The 25,023-nt window shown below is 39.3% G+C and overlaps 1 protein-coding gene across 4 annotated transcripts in view; it reads left to right on the forward strand.

Annotated features, from left to right (window-relative positions):
* pcmt (protein-L-isoaspartate (D-aspartate) O-methyltransferase) overlaps positions 1–25,023 on the forward strand; it is a 41,755-nt gene that overhangs the window by 12,373 nt on the left and 4,359 nt on the right. For 2 of the 4 annotated variants that reach the window (XM_059986373.1, XM_059986375.1), the window contains exons 2-7: positions 80–184; positions 4,163–4,194; positions 15,091–15,195; positions 16,113–16,233; positions 20,219–20,304; positions 21,533–21,743. In XM_059986373.1, coding sequence (XP_059842356.1) covers positions 80–184; positions 4,163–4,194; positions 15,091–15,195; positions 16,113–16,233; positions 20,219–20,304; positions 21,533–21,712 — 629 coding nt within the window. In that variant the 3' untranslated portion in view covers positions 21,713–21,743. Of the gene's footprint in view, positions 1–79; positions 185–4,162; positions 4,195–15,090; positions 15,196–16,112; positions 16,234–20,218; positions 20,305–21,532; positions 21,747–24,944; positions 25,006–25,023 lie in introns of all 4 variants that reach the window. The other 2 variants (XR_009515181.1, XM_059986374.1) reach the window with 2 other exon arrangements.

Genomic DNA, 25,023 nt, shown 5'->3' on the forward strand with positions numbered 1-25,023 from the left:
CCTGATACTGACTGTGCTGTTACTCTATTTTGGGGGGTGAAACAATTGATCATATTAATCTTCTCTTTTTTTTTTACAGAAAATGGAATTATCAAGACAGAACGGGTTTATCAAGTAATGTTAGCCACAGACCGTTGTCACTATGTAAAGAGTAACCCCTACACAGATTCCCCCCAGTCTATAGGTAAGGATTTAAAAAGGACTTTTTCTCTTCCATGAATAATAAACAACCCCCATGTGCACAGTTTTGATTTGGCTCTAATGCTTCCCATATATCACTGTTCACTTGTATTCCTGAAATTGTGGAAGGTTTCATTTTGAAAACCTAGAAAATGAGTTAAAAATAAAACCCTATTATTTTACGTTATATGAGAATATTTAATCACAAAAGCTGTTTTTCTTTCTGTCCCAACACACTTGTTAAAAATGACACTGCAATGATCATTTGCAGAATTTCTTGTTTATAAACACCCATTATTGTTTCAGCTCTCAATTCAGTCATTGCAGTCCTTTCTGAAGTATGCCTCGTAAAACTATGAACACTAAGCAGTCTCTCCAAAGAATAACTCAGCATATAATTGGCAAAATTTGATTAGGACTTTTACGAAGTGGTGTGTTTGCATCCTATTTGACTGTTTTTGAATTTCACAGGTGGTGTTAGACCGAGTGAGGGAAGGACTGATAAAATAAATGTAGTGTTTTTTCTAACGCAAGAGGCTGATTGGTAAGGCAGATGACTGGGATATTGTAACTCTAGCAAACATGGTTGAGCAAGGGGCAGGACTGACAGCTCTGTGTTCTGGGTTTACAAATGTTACAGGCATGACAGATGTGGACAGATGCTTTTGATTTGGGACAACATCATTGCATTGCTTGGAAAGGATATTGGGGGAATCACCTCGTGAGGTTGAATGAGTGAACTCCGAAATAAGAGAATGATCATTTTGCTGAGATTGTATTTTAGGCTTCCCAGTAGCTCATGGGCAATCGAAGAGCAAATATGTAGGAGATCGTAGTTACGTGATTTCAACTTTCCCCCGCCCATTGAGTTGGATTTAATTGATATTGACAAATAAGACATTAAAAAGGTATTTAGACAAGTATATGGATAGGGAAAGTCCAGAGGGATATGGGCTACCTGCAGGCAAATGGATTGGTATGGTCAATTTGGGCTGAAGGCCTTTTTCCATGCTGTATAACTCTTATGATACATATTATTCCATGGAACGCTTGCTACTTGTACTTCAGAAATGGTAAGCTTGATTTTTAACAATCTGGTCCTGTTGTATGCAAAATTAAGACCATATTAAACTGTTAGTGAAGCATAATACTTGATGGGATGAGATGTTTCTGCCCAAAGTATTAACCTCTAATTGTATAGAAATTTTCATGGCAGCTAATATTCTGTTTTCCTAAAGTATTAGACCAGGGGTGGGCAAACTTTTTGACTTGAGGGCCACAAAGGGTTCTAAAATTTGACAGGGGGGCCAGACCAGGACCAGATGGACGGAGTGTTTTGGTAATACACCTCATAAGAGAAAATAAAATATCATGGGATATGTAGAAAACATGTGCTTTAATTTCAATTGAAAATGAACAAATGCATTACAACAAAATATCTGTCTTTGAAGTCCCATGGTATTTAGCTATTTATTGAAATGACTTTTAAAACACTAAAAATTAAATGAATAAAATACAGCTTTTTTTAATAGTAACAGTTATTATTTTAAAGCACTGAAAATTCTGTTATCCTTCAAGATATTATCATCATCACTCTCCTCCTGACTGTCTTTATTTCAAAAACTGTAGGAGATGCAGGTCTACTTGTCCTGCTCCTTATTCAATTGTCCCCTGTGCCAAAACTCAACAACGACCCGCACAATGACAAAGCAGGGAGAGCGCGCTGGTATGCGGAGCTCTGTGCTCGCAAATCCCCGCAGGCGATGTCTCTTAGCCGGAACGCTGGCTAATTGTGAGCCGGTTCGGATGTGCCAGGAAATGGGTCGCCACAAGGTCACAAAATAAAGCGCAAATGTGGAGTAATACGCTGCACCTCAACAAAGGTCAATGTATATAGAGTGTGTCATCTATTGGGAAAATGCCAGAATTGCGGGGAAAAAACGTTAACAAGGTTTATTAATATAATTTCATCAAGTTCTGCGGGCCGGATTAAAAAGCTTAACGGGCCGCAGTTTGCCCATGCCTGTATTAGACAGGTGTGTCCGTTGAATTACTTCCAAATATTGGTTTGTGTGTGTGAAATATTTATAACACGCAACACTTACCTTCAGAGTTGATTGAGTGTGGGTGATGCAGGAGATACTTTTCTCGAAGTTTGTTTATTAAAGCTTGGTTTATGAAAATGAAGAGCAGTTAATGAACCATCTTCCTTTTCACAGTTGTATCCTGTGCTGATAAGGAATTATATTAATTTCTAATTCATCTTAGCCAATTACAGTGATATTAGTAAATAAATTGCCCATTATCTTGTTAACAGTGAGAAGTTGGCTTTTTAGAAACTATACTCATTCCTTCAGAGTTCCTCCCAGTGTGTATATTCCACAGCTTCTACTTATTGCTGTGAAATTGTTTAGGTTTAAGAACGAGTATAGGTGGGATATTTGAGATTAGACCAACCCACAAAATCAGAAAAGAGCAATAAGATCAGACTTTCACTGAAGTAATTTATATCTAAATGTTTTAGAAACTAAATAGAAGCCTCCAAAAATTAAACTTCCTAGTTTATTAGCTGTTTAAAAAGTTCTTTTTCAAAGTCTTGGAACAAGTTACTTCCAATCTGGTACCTGGATCATTAGCACCCATTATTTTCAGTAAGGTTTTCTCCAGCTTTGAGGCAAGTACTTCTGGTGCAGCAGCTTTGCATGACTTGCCTACGCAAATGCTGGGCAATTAACTCTTGTCCTTGAATCGGGTCTGGTAAGTATAAATGATCCATATTAGAATGTGTTTAGGGATCTTAATGCCATTAGTTTAACAGTAATAATCTAGAATGACCATTTTATTCACCACCTTGTTACTACAAAATCCAGGCCACCTTTTCTGACGGGATTACTGAAATAAAGCTCTTGTCCTTGGCATGTTTGCATGTAATGCTTATAATGCACATGCAGTGATTCATGTGTATGTGCACCTGGCTAAGATTTGTGTCTCATATTTGCAGTTTTAGGTTCAAATCCTTTTGCAATATTTTAGAACTATATTTTGTCCTTTTTTGCTGATTGCCCTTTACTGAATAGTCTTTCCATTCCTCTTTGTCTTATTTTTGACCAGGCTTACTTACTCACTCCTTCAAGGGCATAGGCTGACAGCTATAGCTTGCCAGATTCCTCTGTCCTGGGCCGATGTTTCTTGTTATTCCAATCTCTGCCCATCTTGGTGTATTCTTCCTCTCTCATGGATAAGGTCTTTGGAGTTTCTGTTGGTGCTTCTGTAGCACTGGGTTTTTTTTGACCAGGTAATCAAAATACAACTTCTCGCTCTACTGCCAACTAAATCTGAAGTATATCTATGGACCACTTTCCAACATCTTCCTGATTCAGTGCTATGCCTGCCCTATCAGAATTCTAACTCACTTGCTCATAGTCTTTCAAGCCTGCACTTACATTGGTCACTTGATTTTTAATCCTTGCCCTCCCGAGTCTTTAGGGAAAGAAACTAATGCAGGAACTTTGTACAAGAAGAGAAATCTAATCAGTTTGTTGAACAACACAAATGAAGGACTAGACATGTGATTTGACAAAGGAGTATGTCCCCTTGTTCCAATCTTCCACCACTAACACCCTCAAAGAGTTAAAATTAATACTGTAGGTATACGATTTCTTCATTTGTCATTTGGTTGAAAAATAAACTTAGAACAAATTATAAATGCTTTTTCTATTGATATGGAGAGATTTCTCAAGAGATGTTAACTATATTCTTAAAGAAATGGTGGATAGGTTTGTTAATCATCCAACAGAACGGCAAAACTATCTTAGGGGGAACAGTGGACAATTTCTGTTTCTTCTGCTATGCATGTCGAGTCTCATACAGATTTTATGCACTTAAAAACCTTGGACTTCGTAAATTGCAGCAGTTTGTCTGCAGGTTCATATTTGAGCAGCACTTGTGGGTGAAAGTCATTTATTTATTTTTTGTATTGCAGGTTTCCAAGCTACGATCAGTGCCCCTCATATGGTAGGTGTAAATTATTTCCTGGCTTAGTTTTACCTTTGTACTTGTGGTTTTGTGTACCAATAAGATGAGTAATAGTTATTTCAACTGTGGCTCTCAGCCGCTTTGCTTCCTTTATCTGAATGTGGCAAGAAAGCCAGAAAAGAGCCAAGCTTTGTCCTTGTTTCAATCAAGTGTGGCAGCAGAAAACTCTGCTAAAACCAGTATGATTAAGAATTAAAAACAAAAAGCAAAAGAATTATGAAGTAATTTGAGTTGGAAGCTTCATTTCAATCCTAAAACATCACTTCAGATGATGAGCTACAGCAAACACTGGATGTTGAGGGATATCAAGGGTTGGATAAAGAGGGGAAAAAATGCAGATGGCGGATATAGAGAACTAAACGTGGGCAAGTCTATCAGGAGTATTAAGTGTAGGGAAATTAGAAAGTTATAGGCCAGAGAGGTGTGCTTTAACAAAATATCAGTTGCAGCCCAACTTAAAATGTATTCAGAAGTATTATAACATAGAATGTAGAAAAGCACAGCTCTTTGGCTTAGTGTTGTACCAACCTATATAAACCTATTCCAGAATCGGAACCCTTCCCTTCACACAGCTCATAACCCTCTGTTTTTCTTATCCATGTGTCTATCTAAGAGTCTCTTAAATGTCCCATTGTCCCTTTACCACCACTCCCGGCAGTGTGTTCCAGGCACCCAGCAGTTTCTGTGTTTTTGAAAAAACCTACCTCTGATGTCTGCCCTAAATTTTACTCTACTCACATGAAACAGATGTTGTCTTGTTTTGGCCATTGCTGCCCTGGGGTAAAAGGCTCTGACTACCCACTCAATCTATGCCTCTCATAATGTAATGCACTTCAATCAAGTTGCCTCCTATCCTCCTTCACTACAAAGAGAAAATCTTTGGCTCACTTGACCTTTCCTCATGTTCTCTAATCCAGGATCCATCCTGGTAAATCTCCTGTGTACTCTTAAAGCTTTCTCATCCTTCCTGTAACGAGGCAACCAGAATTGTACACAACATTCCAAGAGTGGTCTGACCAGGGATTTATAGAGCTGGAACATAACCTCACAGCTGTGCACTCAGTTCCTCAATGAATGAAAGCCAACACACCGTATGCCACCTTAAGCACACTATCAAGTTGTGTGGCAATATTGAGGGATCTTTGGATGTGGACTCCATTTTGTGAAAATAAAGGACAAGAGAATAATGAGAGAGATAGAGAGGGAGAGGGAGAGAAAACATGGGCAGTCTGTGCATAGGTTCACAAAGGAGACTGACTCTGTAGTTGGATACCTCAGCGAGGGGATAAGGTGAAATTCTTGCACTAGTGTCCATAAATAGAGGTACTAAAGAGGATTAAAGATGATAAATCTCTAGGGCTGGATGAGATTTATCTCATGCTACAGGAGGGAAAGAATTGCTGAGGTTTTTAAATCCTTGGCCACAAGTGAAGTTTCAAGTGACTGGAGGATGGTAAATGTGGTGCCAGTTTGCAAGAAAGGCAGCAGGAAAAACCTTTAAGGTTAACATCAGTAATAATGATATTGTAACAATTACTGATGACCAAGATTAATGATCATTTGCAATGGGTGGGGCTATTGTTTTATGCCTAGACAATTCATGCACCTGGTTTTGTCAAGTCAAATCTTGTCTGACCAATCTGAATTATTTGAGGAAGTAACTAAGTGTATTGATGTTCAATGTATGTGATCTACGTTGACCTCAGTAGTGCCTTCAACATCACACAGGGGAGTCTAATCCTAAAGGTTAGGGCCTATAGGTTGCAGGCTATGTTGGCAAATTGGATCCAGATTTGGCTATGCAGTAGGAGATGGATGATAGCAGGTTATTTTGGTGAATGGGTGCTTATGATTGGAATTGGTGCTTGGACATCTGCTCTTAGTAATATTTGCATTTGATTTGGGTATGGATATAGGAGGGTGATGGATAAACTTGCACAACACAAAATCTGAAGGTGGTTAGCCTTGGGTTGCAAAGTCATATTGATGTGTTGGTGGGATTGCCTGAAGAATGGCAGTCTAATCCTGATCAATGTAAGGTGGTGCATTTTGGGAGTATTAATGAGGCTAGGACATGTACCATGAATGGTAGGATCCTTGGCAGAACAGCGTCACCTTGGTGAGGAAGGTTGCAGCACAGCTACATAAGGGATAAGGAGGATATGGGATGCTGGCCTTCAGTTAAGGTGCTGAATACAAGAACAGGAAGTTTCTATTCCAACTTTATAAAATATTGGTCAGACCACTGCTGAAATACTTTGCAGTTCTGGTCAACATACTACAAGATAACTTGTGTTGGTGAAGGCTCAAAGGAGATTCACTAGGATGTTGCCTGGTTTTGGTCATGAATAGAGACTAGCGAAGGCAAGTCTATTTTCCATGAGAGGTGGTTAAGTGGGGATATGATTGAGTTACATAAACTGAGGTGTATGGATGAGGGTGACTGCAGTAAACCTTTGCTCTTATCAGAGGTGAATAACACTGGAGTACATATTAGAGGAAGGGGTAAGAGATTGAAGGGATCTAGGGGCATGCTTTTTAATTGAAATGCACGATCCAAGAGTGCAGGAGGCATTTAATCAGTGTCAAAACGAACACTGGAAGGGTATAGGCAGGGTTGGGTGCCAATGGTTGCTGTGGTGGCATGGGTCTCTTTCCATGTTGATTTGAGGAAGCCAGGGCTTTCACTCCATGGTTGTATTGTGGATGAGTTTGTTTGCTCTTAATTCCTTTAATATGTGTATTTAAAAAAAAAAATTCATGACTACTTGCTCAACAACCATTCTCCACCTCACACCTACCTAAAGCTAACCCACTATATACAAGACAGATTTCTAAAGCATGGGAGAGCACTTGCCACTTTGCACGGGTTTGAAGCTAAAACAGTACGAATCCACTATCTGCAATAAAATAGTTATCCTGACAACTGTTACTGGATTTTGCATCCATCTTCTATATCAGTGTATTAGCTGAAAGGTGATCTACAACTTCAGCACCTTGTAAGGGTTACCCTCTAATCCTCTGCTGCATTCTCTTTCGTCAGCTGCTCCTCAGCATCTGATAAGCATAATCAGAAGAAATGGTCCAAGCTAAAGTTGAGTGATTCGGATTGTATATTCTAAGACTTTTTCCAAAGAGGGAATAATTGCTGAAAGAGTGAATTAGTAAAAGTGGGCCCTTGTGATCTGTATTGTATTTATTTTCCATTTGTCTGTGGGAACGGTAGCAAGCTGTTACTTTGAACTACTGAATGTTGAGGTACTGAGTACTTTTTGGGAGTCCCATGATTTGGCAAGGCAGTATTGAAGGAATGGTTATGTATTGCCAACTCAGAATAGTGTATGATTTGGGAGTTTTAGGTTATATTATCTGTGTTGCTATAGGGACAATTATAGTGAATTGTTCCGGCTTGTATTGCAGATTGTACATTATGCAGGCATAATGTACCATTGTGTCAGTTAAGTGAGCTGATTTGATCCTGGATGATGAACATTTCAACCAGAGTTGGACTGGACTTTATCTAGGCAAGTGAAGGGTGCTGGTTAGTGTCTTATCATAGGGGGTTGTGAAGTTTATCAATTGGAGTACCCAGTCTCTGACCTGCTCTTGTATTTGGAGTACTTGGTATTAAGATGCTATTGTCAAGGGATGGTGATTTAATACTCTTGCTTGAGATGATTATTACTAGCAAGTGGTGTGAATATTACTGCCAGTTACCAGCCCTTGCTGGATCTTAATGCAGGTTGAGCTGCATCTGGGCTTCTAAGTACACCTGGAACAAATATTGCACTAACTGCTTGCTTTGCTGATGGGGGGTGCTTAAAGGAGATTGATGCAAGTCTGGATTATGGGTATATATACCTGGCTCTGTAAGGGCGAGGGAATTTTCTTCTCGTAGGATGTTAGTGAACCATTGCCACACTTATGACTAGGAAGAAAGAAGGAAAATGATGTTATGGGAGAACAATCCTGATCTCTTGGCAGTGGATGAATATGGAGGTCTGTCTCAAAGGTTGCAGTGTTCAGGTAGGCCTACACATGCTGCATCCAAGAACAACTTGTATGAAAATTATGTTTCTAGTATTAATCTGCAATTCCGATTTGTAGTAGCTCAACTAATTGAGCTTCTGTCAGGTTTAATCCTAGCTACCAGTGCAATCCGGAGTTTTGAGTCTTCCTTGTGACTCATGATGGAATGACAGAGCAGACTCAATGGCCTAATTTTGCTCCTGAGTTTTATGGTTTTATGGTGACTGATTGGTTCCCTCCCTGTGTCAAAGATTAATATACACTCAGTGGCCACTTTATTGGGTGCACCTGTACAGCTACTCATTAATACAAATCTAATCAGCCAATCATAGCAGCAATTCAATGCATAAAAGCATGCTGACATAAGTGACAAAAGCTGTCTAGACCAAACATCAGAATATGGAAGAAATGTAATCTAAGTGACTTTGACTGCAGAATGATTATTGGTGTCGGACAGGGTGGTTTGAACATATAAGTAATTTCTGATCTCCTGGGATATTCACACAGTCTCTAGCACCACCGGCGTGGTGCAAGTAAGACATAAAAATTTTCAAGTGAACGGCAGCTCTGTGGTTGAAAATATCTTTTTGAGAGTGATCAGAAGAATGGCCAGACAGGTTCAAGCTGACAAGAAGTTGACAATAGCTTAAACATTAGTGTGCAGAAAGAACATTTCTGAATGCACAACATGTTGAACCTTGAAGTGGATGGGCTACAGCATCAGAAGACCAAAGATATACAAATACACCCAGTGGCCACTTTATTAGGTACCCCCTAAACCTAATAAAGAGCCCTCGAGTGTAATGTCACAGTAAATTAACCCTAGTGATGATGGTAGTAAAATTGTGGGGAGAATATGTTGCAGCAAAAAAATCATGGGGGAAATGATTGCAAAGTGTACTAGGAAAATGTCCATAATGGCATCGAGAAATATGGAAAATGGAACTTTAGTTTTTACATGTGTGTTTATTAACATATTCTAAAGTGTTTCACAACCAATTGAATACTTTTTGCAGTGAGTTCATTGTTGTAGAAGATGCATGCAGATCAACCTTTGGAAAAACTTATAGGTGAACATATTTATAACTTTTTGGCTTCCTTTAGCAGTTATAGATTTTGTCATTGTCTAAGTGAGCTCCAAGTAACATTTAAAGCCAATCAGTTGATGCAGGATTTCAAACTGAAACATTATAATTCCTCTGATGCCTCACCTCCCCTCACGTATGCTGAGTTCCTGTACCACCTTTATTGCTCCAGATTCTAGCTTCTGCAATCTCTTATGTCTCCAAAATAAGTGTTTATTTTTGAGTTCACTTGATCAGCTGTTTCAGTGGTATTTAATGAAGTAACACCTTTAGAAGTGCTGCCATTATGTATTTCTGCACCAGTTTACCCCTAGTCATAGGGGTAATATTGTTGAATATCTGTATCAGCATAGTAAGGGTCTTGAAAAATGGACATCACTTTTCATACATCTATATATTAAAATCTCTATCCTGTCACTGTTGGGATACCTCTTTCTTACAAGTTGTATTGAATTATCAGTACAGTGGGTTTTTGTATCGCTGCAGAGTTGGTGCATATTAGGGATTTTGTCTTGTATTTTGTCTTGTTCTGAACTGCAGAAGGTAATGTGATCCCGCCCTCTAGTGAGCAAATGTGGTATTACTGCCCAAGCTGTTTTTTTTGTACATCCATTGAGTGTTAAATCAATGTTACAGGTTTTGTCTTGTAAAAATGATTGTTAATTTTTCTTTTTCATCATACTACTGCAAATAAATCAAAGAAACTTTTATTCGGTTTGGTATTTATCTGTGAATGTTTATGTGCTTGTACCAGTGGATTTGTGTATCATTTAGGAGAGGCTTTCGTATAAATTGTATGTGCCTGAGATTCTGAATAAATGGATATTGGCTTCTGTCACCTCAACAGGTGCCCTTCAGCCAGCGTGTGTTCCATCTGATGGATAATGCCGGTGCTATTTGAAAGCTATCCTGGAGCTTGGAAGAAACAGCCATCTGTCCCACTCTAAGAACTTCTCCAGTTTCGTGATGAAAGAGATACTTACCACTTTTTAAACACTGATAACAAGCTATTATTTTGCCTGCTTTCTGGTCCAGGTGCCATGCCTAATGCCTGTGAAGCTTTAATGTATTTGATAATAAAGAGGAACTACAAAGCCAAGGCTGGCAAAGGCTCAGGAAGTCGGGAGTTAAATTGTTTACCAAGATAATCCCCTCTGGTGTGTGACAGATTTAGTGGTTCCCAGTTCTTCTCACTGTATTGGATCTTATCAAACTTATAAAATTACAATGAGACTGCAGAATCTATTGAAAACAAAATGCTGGTGATACAATCAGTGGGTCAGGAGGAGAATGGGCAGTGGAAATTTTGGGTTGTGGCCCTCATCTGGACTGAAAGATTGAGGGGTCATGGCCAATATAAGAGGTGAGCAGAAGGAGTGGGGTAAGAAGGTGAATGGATCCTGCTGCAGAGGGGCAATAGGCAGAGAGAAAGCTGGGACGTGATAGGTGGAGGGATAAAGGTGGCATTTGAGGGAGTCAGATAGGAAGGGAAGGTGGAGATGGGGAAGGCAGATGGTAACAGTATGGAAGGGGTCCCCAGTGGGAGGTGTGATGGTGATGGGCAAATGGATTGGGTGAAGGAGTGGAAAGAAACAGTGATTGTGCTGGGGTGTGAATAAGAGTAGATGGGGGGGGGGGAAGAGATGCTGAGGATAGAAAATTTGCATGCAAACCATTTGATTAAAACCAAATATATATAATTTATCTCATCCTTTCAGCTATGCATTACATGTAAGGGTATTATTTAAGTTCCTAGGAGCAAAGGGAGCTCCTGGAGGAACTCAGCGGGCCAGGCAGCTGCTCTGGAGCCAGGGGGAGAGTTGCTATTTCAAGTAGACTTTGCATCTACTGATGCTGCCTGACACGTTGAGTTCTTCCAGCAGTTGTGCTCCAGATTCTAGTATCTGCAGTCCTGTGCCTCATTTCCTAGGATCTGACAGAAACTGGAAAGAATGGAAGATGCTAGAAATAGAAAATAACAGCACACAATCCTAGCAATTCTCATGATAGGCAGCATTGGCGACTTGAAAAGCAGCTAATGCTTTTGGTTAATGGTTGTCCATTGGACTTGGCATTCATTGCCCTAAAGCATTAACTCTGTTTATCTCTCTGCAGGTGTTCCCTGACTATTTCCAGCATCATTTGGTGGTGATTCTTGATTTGATATGAGTGCTTTTGTTGTTGCAAGATTTGGGTTCAGAGTAAACTGTGCAGTTTTAATGACAGTTCACTAGCTTTATGGTTAAATTTATTGAAATTGACTTTTTTATGTATGTGCCAATTTTGTATTTATATCTTTGTACCAATGGAGGTGCTGTGTACCACAATTGCAGGAGTGTGACCTGTTTGTCCGGACAGGGGTCACTATAATGCAGGGAAGAAGTTAAATGGTCACTGATTCCTATCTGCTTTTGTCCAGTCATCTTGGACTTGCCATGAGGAGTACAGCATGGAAATCAATTACTCAAAAAAAAAAAAAATTTGTGTGCATGTTTGTCAAGAGTGACCTTTAGGAGTTAGAAGTGCCTTTTGTAAATTAATATTACGGTATGTAAGAAGGAGAAATATTTCTTGGTCTTTCCATTTTTAATAGTTTACCCTACAGCAGATACCCTACTGGAGATCCAGTATGCAACTTTATTGATTAATTTCCTTGGTCTAGACGTGTAGTGATAAATTTAAAGATGGAAAATCTGGAAATACTCAAAACATTCCACAAACAGCTTGATCTGCTGATCAGCAGTTTCTGGTGCAGTGTTGATTGAATTTATAAAAAAGCAGTCAAAAAAAAGTGGGATAGTGGCATATTTGAGACTGGCAAAAGTGGCTTATTTGCAGAGTAAAAAAAAGCCAACTTTGTTACTCTGCAAATTTTGATATTTTGCTTGGATCCACATTTTTTTGTTCAGTTTGAGCACTTGCAGGTCTTGCAGTGAGCCGGTGAATGACTCAGTTGTGTTGCAGGTATACAGTGGTTAGAGCTCATCTGTAACACTGGGAAGGTGTGATGTTAGTCTTCTCAAGCTAGAATTAGCTCTTTTGTATTATCCATTGACAACCTCCAGGTGAAGGCTTATTTACAAAACCCCATTTCCAGAAAAGTTGGGATATCTTTCCAAAAAGATTTTCAATAGTTTTACCTGACCAACTTAATTGTATTTTGTAAATATGAACAAATTTAGAATTTGATGGCTGCAACACACTCAATAAAAGTTGGGACAGAGGCATGTTTACCATTGTGTTACATCACCTTTCCTTTTAATAACACTTTTTAATTGTTTTGGAACTCGGGATACTAATTATAGTAGATTTGCAATTGGAAATTTTGTCCATTCTTGCTTGATATAAGACTTCAGCTGCTCAACAGTCCGTGGTCTCCGTTGTCTGATTCTCCTCTTCATGATGCGCCATACATTTTCAATAGGAGATAGATCTGGACTGGCAGCAGGCCAGTCAAGCACACTCACTTGGTGTCTACAAAGCCATGCTGTTGTCGCCCATGCAGAATGTGGTCTGACATTGTCCTGCTGAAATAAGCATGGACGTCCTGGGAAGAGACGTCGCCTTGATGGCAACATATGTCTCTCTAAAATCCTAATATATGCCTCAGAGTCAATGGTACCTTCACATACATGCAACTCACCCATGCCATGGGCAGTGATGCACCCCCATAACATCACAGATACTGGCTTTTGCACCTTTCGCTGATAACAATCAGGATGGTCGTTTTCACCTTTGGCACGGAGAACTCGACGCCCGTTTTTTCCGAAAACTAGCTGAAATGTGGACTCATCTGACCACAGTACACGGTTCCACAGTCTTGGTCCATCTGAGATGAGCTCGAGCCCAGAGAACTGGCCAGCGTTTCTACATAGAGTTGATATATGGCTTCCTCCTTGCGTAATACAGTCTCAAGTTGCATTTCTGGATGCAGCGACAGACTGTGTTAAGTGACAATGGTTTTCCGAAGTACTCCCGAGCCCAGGTGTCTATAATTGTCACAGTAGCATGACAGTTTCTTAGGCAGTGCCGCCTGAGGACTCAAAGATCACGTGCATTCAACAGTGGTTTCTGACCTTGCCCTTTATGCACTGAGATGTCTCTGAATTCTCCAAATCTTTTCACAATATTATGTACTGTAGATGTTGAAAGACCTAAATTCTCTGCAATCTTGCTTTGGGAAATGTTCCTTTTGAACTGACTAACAATTCTCTCACGAATTTTGGCACAAAGGGGTGAGCCACGACCCAAGCTTGCTTGCAAAGACTGAGCCTTTGATGGACGCTACTTTTATACCCAGTCATGATACCTCACCTGCTACCAATTAGCCTGCTTAATGTGGAGCCTTCCAAACCGGTGTTACTTCAATATTCTGTGCACTTTTCAATCTTATTTTAACTCTGTCCCAACTTTTGTTGAGTGTGTTGCAGCCATCAAATTCTAAATATGTGTACATTTACAAAATACAATTAAGTTGGTCAGTAAAACTATTGAAAATCTTTTCTTTGTACTTTTGTCAGTTAAATAAAGGTTCATGCGAATTAACATATTACAGATTTTTGTTTTTATTGCATTTTGGAGAATATCCCAACTTTTCTAGAAATGGGGTTTGTAGATTAAGGTATTTAAAATGTAGGTGGAATAAATAGAAACTATTTTCTCTGCCAACTTCAGAACCATGAGTTATAATTGCCAGCTCCATAACCCATGAACAATATCTTGTTTGCCTTTTGCACTATTTATTTTGTAACTTAGTATTTTTTTGCCTTGCACTACCGCTGCAAAACAAGAAATTTCATGACATGCATCAGTTTTAATAAACCTGATTCTGATATTACGCTCATCAAAGGTAACAAGGGTGTATATATTGTGCTCATTAGAACAATAATCATTAATACTTTCTGGCAGTGTTACCAAACACAGTTGCAAAGTTTCTTTAATAGTGTTTACCTGAGCAGTATGGCCTCCAGTGTCAGGATTGGCTACTATGGTGGCTAACCATCAAGAACTGGGAACAATAAATGTAGCCACTAAGTCTGATGGGAAAACTTTTTTAACTTTATGGTGAGAACTTAAAGTGAATAATAATTTCTGGGAAAATAAACAAGGAAGAAAACTGTTGATTATATTGGGAAGTTTGGGGTGGATGTAAATACTTGTTTTTGCTCTAAAATTATTAAATGGTGCGTAGAGTATAACTTACTATAAGAACTAATGATTGTGTGTATATATAGTGCTTTTATTCTCTAGATCTCATCTTTGTTGCAGGATATTCTTTTGTATATGTCCTTTGCAGATGTGCTGGTGGGTTCACTGGTGCCTGTCTTCCAGTAAAATAAGATGGATGCAGCTGACTCTTGGAACTTAACAAATATTCCTTCAATCTGCTGACCTCATTGTGAGACCACAATTTCTGTCAGCTGAATTTTGGACTTGAATCAATGAGGAGTTTAAAAACATGGTTGGACTAAATGTCATTATTAGCACAAATTATTCAGAAGATTCCATCCAGAGAGGGATGGGTGTGTGTACACGGGCAGTTAACAGGATGCATTATTTGCCGGAGTTGGATTAAATTCTATGCAAAATGAAACTGACGCCTTCTGAAAAGATGACTCCTTTACCACCACCCTCACCAAATAATTTTGTGGAAGGGAATAGCTTAACTTGTTTTGATTTAAGCCATCACTTTTATTTTCCAGTTCATTAGTTATTTATGCTTGACCTTAATGTATACAATCTCATTTGTTGTCTCCTCCAGCATGCATATGCCCTGGAACTGCTGCATGATCAATTGTCTGAAGGAGCTAAAGCACTTGATGTAGGTTCTGGCAGTGGAATCCTCACATCTTGTTTTGCACGGATGGTAAGTAGTTCAGTGTGTGGGGACTGTATGCAGTGCTCTTGCAGAGTTCCCGAGTGCTGTTCAGTTTGTGGTATCAATGAAAGCAGGGAAGGTGGCAAGGCAAGGCCCTGAATATCACCTCTGGATAAAGAACTTAACTGCCTTCACCTTCTGCCCTATTGGTAAGTTATTGCCTCCTCTCTGCCCAGTATCTCTCTCATAAATTCAACTTTGTTGAATAGTATTTTATTCATAAAAAGATGTGCACAGAAGAACACAGTGTAAATCTCTTTACATTCTTAGTTCATTGTTGCTGGTTCTCTATACAGAGGATTGTTAGCACATCTTTAATCTTGTACATTGCACCATTACAACTCATTGCAATTCTTTTTAAGACATTTCCCCATTGGACTTAGCCTTTCAGCCTTCTATAGCAGAAGCGTTCATTGCATTCCTCATGTACTCCTGCAGTCTAAGGAATGCCATAAGCGGCTGATATTCACATGACTCTACACTGGTGGATGTTGTAATTCCCTGAGGTATGGTTGGTCATGGTCCTGTTTAAGCAGAGGAACACAGATCACAGGAACAACTCAGCAAATCAGGTAGCATCTGCAGAGAGAAATGGGTAGTTGATGTTTCGTGCTGAAACCCTTCACCTGGATTAAGTGGAATCCTTTCAAGTGTGTATGCACTCTTTATTATCTTTGCTAGAGTGAAGAGGTTTGTTTCTGTTGTGAGAATGAGGGCTGGGTAAGCAACATCCTTCTACTGGATCTTTCCCCATTTTAGTAGAGTGTTTGGCCAGAAGATGTGAACTGGTTGATAAGATAGATCTCAGTAATTTTTCCATAAATAGCTTTCATATTTCTTACAATTGTTTTAACACTAAGCATGGGAAAGTGTCCTGAAGTTATGCAAAATCATCTTTTATCCAGGTTGGCCCAAGTGGAAGAGTGGTAGGGATTGAACATATCAGAGAACTGGTAAACGACTCCACGACTAATGTAAAGAAAGATGATGCATCTTTGCTTTCCTCAGGAAGAGTAAAATTTGTAGGTGAGTGAGTTTTGTGTCAAGACATCTATCGATGAATGCATTCTTTGCATTTGTTTCAGGTGGTCTGCACCTACATGCATTTCATGATTTCTGTCTAATCCAAAATTATGAAAAAGTTATCCTTCTATAAAAGGTGGCATTTTAGTAATAATTGATTATCTGAATACAGAGAATAGTTTGAAATGAAATAGATGACCATGCAATACAAATAAAAATGAGCTTGATAACCATTACAAAGAGCTTCCTACGTAACAGATTGGGACCTGCATTGTTGAAGGGGAATCATGCTACTTAGATGGACAGAAAATTGTGACTTTGTTAATTAAGATGGTCAGTGCTATGGAGGAGGAATCTAGAAAACCAGGATGTGGAAGCAGTTTGGTGACGAACAAAATGCAGTAATTTATTTCTGGTAATGGTGTTTGGAACCCTAAGAGTAAACATGTAAGAAAGGCATGGTGTTAATTACAGGGTATTTCAATGTAGGGTAGTAAAGTTATGTGGGCAAAGGTACTTGAGATGAGTTACGTGCTTTCAGGGTACTTAGCAAAGCAGATCTGGAAAGCAGACAATATTAGAACTCGAATTGTGCAATGATAGAATTATTGACCTCACGATAAAGATGCTGCTCAATAGCAGTGATCTCAATAATGAATTTTGCATGCGTGAGGGAGAGCGGAATGGGTTCAGGTGACTATTTTAAACTTGAGGGTGGCTATGAGGACATGGAACCAGAGCTATTTACAGTGAACTAGCAAATTAAGTGGTCAGCATTAGAGTTGCAGTGGTTGAATGATTTCTTGATTAAGTAGATACATTCCAGTGAGAGAAACTTGCAAGGGAGGACTCACAATCAGAGATGAACTTAAAATAGTGAAAATATCAAAGTTAAATAAAAGCACATCCACGCAGTAGCCATTTGATTAGGTATACCTGTAGACATGCTCATTAATACAAATATTTAATTAGCCAATCATGTGGCAGAAACTTCATGCATAGAATCTTGCAGACATGGTCAAGACATTCATTTGTTGTTCAGGCCAAACATCAGAATAGGGAGAAATGTGATCTAAGTAACTTTGTCTGTGGATTGACTGTTGGTGGCAGATGGGGTGGTTTGAGTATCTCAAACTGCTGATCTGTGATTTTTTTTTTCCCCACATATACAGCTGTCTCTGGATTTTAACAGAAAATGTTATGAAAAACCTATAACATCCAGTGAGCAGCAGTTCTGTGGGTCAAAAAGCCTTGTTAATGAGAGAGGCCGGAGGAGAATGGCCAAACTGGTTCAAGCTGACGGGAAGTCTGTGGTAACTCAGATAAACATGCATTACAACAGTGGTATGCAGAAGAGTATCTCTGAATATACAACATGTCGAACCTTGAAGTGGATGGGCTACTGCAGAAGACCATGAACGTACTCAGTAGCCAGTTTATTAGGTACCTTCTGTAGCTAATAAAGTGGCCACTGAGTGTATTTGCACAAAGATGGGTGTTAGGTCTGAAGATTGAATAGAATATTAAAAAAGGCAAAGAATAAATAAAAGCTTATAGGTAAAATTATTATTATCTGAAACAAATAGCCAGGTATGCAAATCAGCCTTTTAAATATTTGAAGAAGAATCACGACTGTTGGTCTGGGAGAAACCGACTCAAGAAAGTTAATAGTGGAAACCAATGAAATGGCAGAAGAATTATACAGGTACTTTGTATTGGTCTTCACTCTATAGGGTATGAGTCAAATTCCTGAATTAGTTTTAAATTGGAACAAAAGGTAGAATTTAGGAAAATTAGTGAATAGGGCAGTGCTACTGAGCAAATGGTTTGCAGCTGCAGGCTGACAGTACCCAGGATTGGACAGCATCCTTGAAAGAAGTGTAGGGCCTTGATAAGAAGAGAGTAGCAAGATAACAAATAATTTTCAATAATTTGATGCTTTTGGGGAAGTTTCCATTAAATCAGAAAATAATAAATGGAAACTCCTTTATTCAAAATATGTCGAAAGGAAGAAACCACAGGTTAGTTAACATCCATTATGGGGGAAATATTACAGCCCTTAAAAACTCAGCAAACCCTTCAAAGTTAATGAGAAATGTTTAACTAATTGTTTAAAAGATGTAGCATGTTCTGGATAATGGGAAGCCAGTTTGTGGAGTGTACTTAATTATAGAAAGCTTTTGTGTTGTCAGAAGTTATTTTTGAAATATTTCAACATTCTGGCATAGTTAGAAGATTGGCTGGTTGAACAAGGAAAAATGCAACTAGTATTGTTGGCATGGGGGTTCGAGCTGTTAAACTTTGTACAATTTAAGTAATTCAGATACTAGGCATAGGTGCTAAGTTTAACACAAATGGACTGGAAGGCATGTTAAGGAGGCTATGAAAGAGTATAGATGGTTAACTTGAGTGTGTTGGAAAGGGAAATATAAAATTGCCCATTTTGATGGTAAATTAGTGTATACAGTTGGCCTTATCTGCAAATTCCACTTGTGTGAATTCAACCAACTGCGAATCGCAAAAACCTGGAAGTGCTCTTCCAGCACTTGTTTGAGCATGTGCAGACTTTTTTTCTTGTCACTAATCCCTTAACAATGCAATATAACAACTACTTAACATAGCATTTACATTGTATTAGGTATAATAAATAATCTAGAGATGATTTAAAGTATACTGAGTATGTGTGTGGGTTATCGTGGATCGGGACCGAAAAAAAAATTGGAAGTTCTCTTGCTAAGTAAGTCAGAACAGGTACATCCGGTATTATTTAGTGTCAGTTAGTCAAATGTTTGTCTTAGTATATAGTATATATTTTACCTTTCTATGCATATAAAACACTTAAGAACGTATGTTTCAGCACCGGGCTCAGGAACGGAAGTTCTCAGGACTTGGGACAGATCGTTCCCGAGTGTGCTCCCCACCGTGCTGGGTTGATGTGGAGGATCAAAAACTCAATAAATAAACCACTGCGTTGCTTAGTAATAATTGTAGCTGTCATCGGAGCAGAGCCTTTCTCATTTTATCCTTTAAAATTGTTCCGATCTTTGATCGACGTAGCCTAACGCTTTTCCAATGACCGATGGCGTTTCACCTCTTTCCGATCGCTTTATTATTTCCACTTTATTTTCAATCGTGTTGTGTGATTATTTTTGCGAACAGAAACACTGCGGATTCAGATCTCTACCGCTGGGTCCTAATGTCCACTGCACTAAGACAGGTTAAATAAGGTCTGGGGTTCCGTTGGGTCCTAAGATCCACAGCATTGAGACAGGTTGAATACGGGACTGGAGCATTTGCGAATTTTGGTATCCGCGAGGGGTCCCGGAACCAATCCCCTGCGGATAAGGAGGGCCGACTGTACTCTAAATAGTGGGAGAGGAATGATTATGCCCTCGTGCATGATTTTCAAAAGACAGTCTGCAGTAAGGAAGATTAACAATGTTATTTTGAGGGGAATTGAATACAAAAGTAGGAAGTGTGCATTTGTTGGAGGCCTTGGCAACTATGTGTCTTGAGATGTGTGTAGTCTTATTTTTAAAAAGTATTGGAAACATTTGAGGTTTACACGATTGACACCTGGATAGGCTAAGTATATCTCCTGGAAGTTAGAGAAGTAACTTCATTGAAATATGAGATCCTACAGAGAGATCTTGACAGGATAGATATAGAGAGGATGTTTCTTGGGGTACCTAGAGCCAGGGGTTGCTTCATAAGAGATGAGACTTGCTTTCAGAGGGTCATGAGTCTGGAACGCATTTTCCAAAGTGAAATATTATAGGGAAGATGTGTGGAAAGTGGAGTTGAGATTAAAATTACATTAGCCCTTGTATTAACTGCAAGTTAGTTTTAAGGGACTGAGTGGCTTACTTTAATTCTTATGCTTAAAGTCTTAAAATAACACAAATTACTTAAGCATCACCTTGTATAAAAATACAAACAAAAATGCCATCTTTATTCTTAAATGGACTTTTTAATCCCCCTCCCACAGTGGGTGATGGAAGACAAGGGTACCCAGAGGAAGCTCCTTATGATGCCATTCACGTGGGAGCTGCTGCAAATACAGTACCACAGGCAGTAAGTACTTTACAAACCATTCCATTAGAGCTGGAACATGTATGTTTGTCCTGCACTCAGCTTCAGTCAAGTCCTTAGAGTTATGCCCGTAAAATGCAGTGAGTACAGTGACATCAGTTTCAGAAATCTGCAAGAGCATAATCTCCACAAACCATTCAAGGTGAGAAAGAATTTTTGGATTTGAATCCTTGGGGCCTTGCAACTATGCAACACATGTCTTCTGTTTTGACAAGAACTGCTTAATTGACCCATGAATTCCCAAGATGCTTTTCTAATTTTTGATTGATCATGGGATCTTGTTCATCCTCATAGCCAAAGGCTGGACAGAACTGTTAATGTGGTTGCCAGTAGACCAGAGTAACTGCAGCAAACTTCAGTGTCCAAATTTTTCCTCGTTCAGATATATGAGGGAACTCTTTGTGAGAATCAATACTTCTGTGTTGTGTTTTTAAACTTAGATTTCCTCACATGGTGCAGAGTAAATTATTTCATTAATTGTTCAATACTGTGGATCTTTAAAGCAAAGAGTTATGCAGATTTTGTTGTATCTTTTCACAAAAATGAATCTGATCTTGCACTTAGTGTTCACCATGAAATCTTCAAATCAAGAGAAAATCTGCAGATGCTGGAAATCCAAGAAACACACACAAAATGCTAGAGGAACTCAGCAGGCCAGGAAGTATCTATGTAAAAGAGTACAGTTGACATTTCAGGCTGAGACCCTTCATCTGTCTTGTACTCTTTTCCACAGATGCTATCTGGCCTGTTTAGTTTCAGCATTCTGTGTGTGTGTATCATGATATCTTTGCTCTATCAGAATAAATTCTATGTAAGGTGTGTGACTGACTTGCTGCAGCCAGGTTTTCTTTGAGGTGCAAATATCTTTAATAGACATTGCTTTAAATTTGACCTTAATTTTTTACTCCGTTTTGCTGGATGATGTGGATGCATCAAACTCGTTGAAATGCATGTAACCCAACCAGCACTTGTAGTTTGTCATATGCACATATTAAATGTACTTGCTGTATTAAACTAATAGCTGGCATTCAGCTTTGTAGGTTGATCTTTTGTAGATTCATTGTTCTCTTGAATGTCTGTTTTTAATCTGTCGAGACAAGGTGCTTTTGTGATACTAAATTATTTCATATATTTTCTTTCCTTCAATTTCAATCTCTCTCATTCTTTCACCTGACCCCAATCATGCTTTCCTGTGCCTCCCTTGATCTAGCTACTTGACCAGTTAAAGCCAGGTGGGAGGATGATTTTACCAGTCGGCCCTCCAGGCGGAAACCAGATGTTGGAGCAGTACGATAAGCTAGAAAATGGCAGCATCAGTAAGAAGCCTCTGATGGGAGTGATCTACGTGCCTTTAACCGATCAAGAAAAGCAGGTGCCAAGGTGGAAGTGATTCTGCATAACCCATCTTTCTCAGAAACAAGGTGGTGTGTAGACCGAAGCAAGCTGCTTTGATTTCCTTTCTTTTTGCAATGCCATTCTATCCATGTAATAAATGTACTTATTTATGTTTCTATTATCTAGTGAACAATAGGTTGAGAAAAAACTTAATATTGCATATTATGGAAATGATAAAATCTATATGCAGACAAGTTGGGGCATGACTAGTAGGGAATGCATGGCCTTTGTGTTGAGTTGTTATTCTGGGCATTGAGGCTTTATTAGATGGTTTGGAAGTAGGTTCGAGGACTTTCTCCCTAATGTAGATAAAACAGTTTAAGTACTCATTGTTTTGGCTTTGGATCCCTGTGAATAAAGCAATTGTTCACTGCTAGTGTTTAGTAGCTGGGGGATGGACATAGTTCTCACTGTACAAGGTAAGGCCCACAAATTCAGTTAATATGGTAGTAAGTTGCAGATGGTTTATGCTGGGATCTGGAGAAAAAACACTGCAGGGAATCAGCCACATTTGAGGAGGCGGGGGGGGGGGGGGGGGTTAGTCACGATCTCAAATGCCCACCAGCCCTTTGTCTCCACAGATGCTGCCAACCTGCTAAGCCCCTTCAGAAATTTGTTGTTTTTTAAATTAATACACAACTTAATCCTTTATCAGATAGCTCCCACACCTTGTGCATTTAACTCATTCCTCTGGTTACCATGATTTTCACTTCCAGCCAGTGCCAAGTGAGAGTAAATGAGCAGCTTAAACTATGCAGAAGTACTAGAACCACTTTTCTAATGTCATGTTGAGAGATCTTCAGACAATTTTTTTTTACCTTCCACTTGATTGTAAATTATTAATGGCACATGCTACTGGTTTAATTGAATTAATCCCACTTTGATGTTAGTCTCCTCCAACGCATCTCTGTGTATCTGTAGGTTGCCGGTTGTTTATAACCTGAAACTGAAATCTCTTTCTTCCTTCCACCCCATGAGTTTTCCACGGCAAAATACACATCTCTTAAACAATGTCTTTCCATTCTGAGTGTGATATCCCTACTGTTTTTCAGTGCGCTGTTTGTTTTTGCTTATTTGGTTCAATCCATATTATCCTTTGGCCTTAACAGTTACATACTTACAGATACCGATTGCAGTGTTTCAACAGTTAACATAACTGACTTCCTCAGGCACAAGCTAGTTGACTGATGTCCCCCTAAAAATCAACCAGTCAGGACAATGTCAATTCAAATGAACCAATCAGGAATAGGCAATTCAGATTGAGCATTAAGCCCCATCTGTGCCCTGTTCACTCAAAGATATAAGGTGATGTCTCTAGGAGGACTTGTCATTTGACTAACTTGTGCCCGAGGAAGACAGTTGGGTTTACCATTGAAACACTCAATCAGTATTTTTAAATATGTGACTTAAGGGCAAAGGATAGTATGAATAGATTTGATAACTAGTCACAAAGCTTCCATGTTCAGTTTGCTCATTTGGGTCATTAACATTTTTGAACAGTTTCACCACTCTGCTTTATTTTACCATTAGTGTATTTTAAGATACATTTAGACATGCACTTAAATAGGTAGGGCATAAAAGGATACAGACCCAGCAAAACTGCACATGGGATTAGAATAGATGGGCAGAAAGGATGGTATGGATGTGATGGGCCAAAGGGACTGTTTCTGTGCTGTAGGACTGACTATTGCGATATTAGGCACTTTCATCCATAAGACCACCGTGAACAGCAACTAAAGAGCAGCACCTCCTGTTTTGTTTCTCCTCCCAGGAGTCCCACATAAATTGCTTATATTCTAAGGCTCCACTTGCAAACCCATTGTGCTGAGGTTATTCATTAAGTTTGGGGATGGCTTTAAGCTCCTGGCAATTAAGCAATTGATTCTAGAATATGCTGCCCATTGCAAGCAAGTTTCTTATATTGTTATTTATGGCTCAATTGATAAAATATTGCCCATGTGATAGCTCTGGGTTTGTCCCACTCTGGAGATTGTGGTTTTGAAGATTTTGTCCTTGCTGCTCTCCGTAACCCATAGCTTCCCTAGAAATAAAAAAAAAGGTACCTTTGGGCCTTGAATATAAATTGCTGTCCATAAGCGTTCATGGCCCTCAGAGGAAAAACATCATCCACTTCCACCTTAAAAGGGACCCCCTATTCTGAAATAATTCCTCCCATCCCAGATATATAATCCCTCGAGATGAAGCATCTTGTTAATATCGAACTTGTTATGCTCCCTCAGAATCTGGTGTGCCTTAATCTTCTAAATATAAATGAATGTAGGCTCGAACTTTCTCATTTATCAGTTCAGATATCCTACGACTGTCCTTATGTAAATTGGCTGTCTTTCCTACATAGCAGCAACAAAAGCGACCAATACTACACTGTTTTGATGTGTCTGGAAATAAATTGGCTATTAATTAAATGCAAGTTATTATAGGTCTCGCCATAGAGCCAGAATGAAAATTATGTTGAAATGTAAACTCTGAGCAAGAGCCTTCAACTTGTCTGAAGATTAGACCATAAGACAAAGGAACAGAAGTTGGCCATTTGGCCCATCGAATCTTCTGCATTTCTTCCTGAGCTGATCCAATCTCCCCTTTAGTCCCATTCCCCCACCTTCTTGCCATAACCTTTGATGTCCTGACTACTCAGATACCTATCAATCTCTGCCTTAAATATGCCCAATGACTCGGCCTCCACTGCCGCCCATGGCAACAAATTCCACAGATTCACCACCCTCTGGCTAAAAAAATTTCTTTGCATCTCTGTTCTGAATGGGTGCCCTTCAATCCTTAAACCGTGCCCTCTCGTACTAGACTCCCCGACCATGGGAAACAACTTTGCCACATCCACTCTGTCCATGCCTTTCAACATTCAAAATGTTTCTATGAGGTCCCCCCTCGTTCTTCTAAACTCCAAGGAGTACTGGTAACCGGCAGCCAACCAGAATGGGATCCCTTTATTCCCACTCTCTGTTTCCTGCCAATCAACCAATGCTCTACCCACGTATGTAACTTTCCCGTAATTCCATGGGCTCTTATCTTGTTTAGCAGCCTCATGTGCGGCACCTTGCAATGGCCTGAAAATCCAAATACACAACATCCACTGCATCTACATTGTCTAGCCTACTTGTAATTTCCTCAAAAAATTGCACTAGGTTTGTCAGGCAGGATTTTCCTTTAAGGAAACCATGCTGAGTTCTGCTTATCTTGTCATATGCCTCCAGGTAACCTCATCCTTGACAATCGACTCCAACAACTTCCCAACCACCGATGTCAAGCTAACAGGTCTATAATTTCCTTTTT

Source organism: Hypanus sabinus, chromosome 12, assembly GCF_030144855.1.
Source record: "Hypanus sabinus isolate sHypSab1 chromosome 12, sHypSab1.hap1, whole genome shotgun sequence".
NCBI lineage: Eukaryota > Metazoa > Chordata > Chondrichthyes > Myliobatiformes > Dasyatidae > Hypanus > Hypanus sabinus.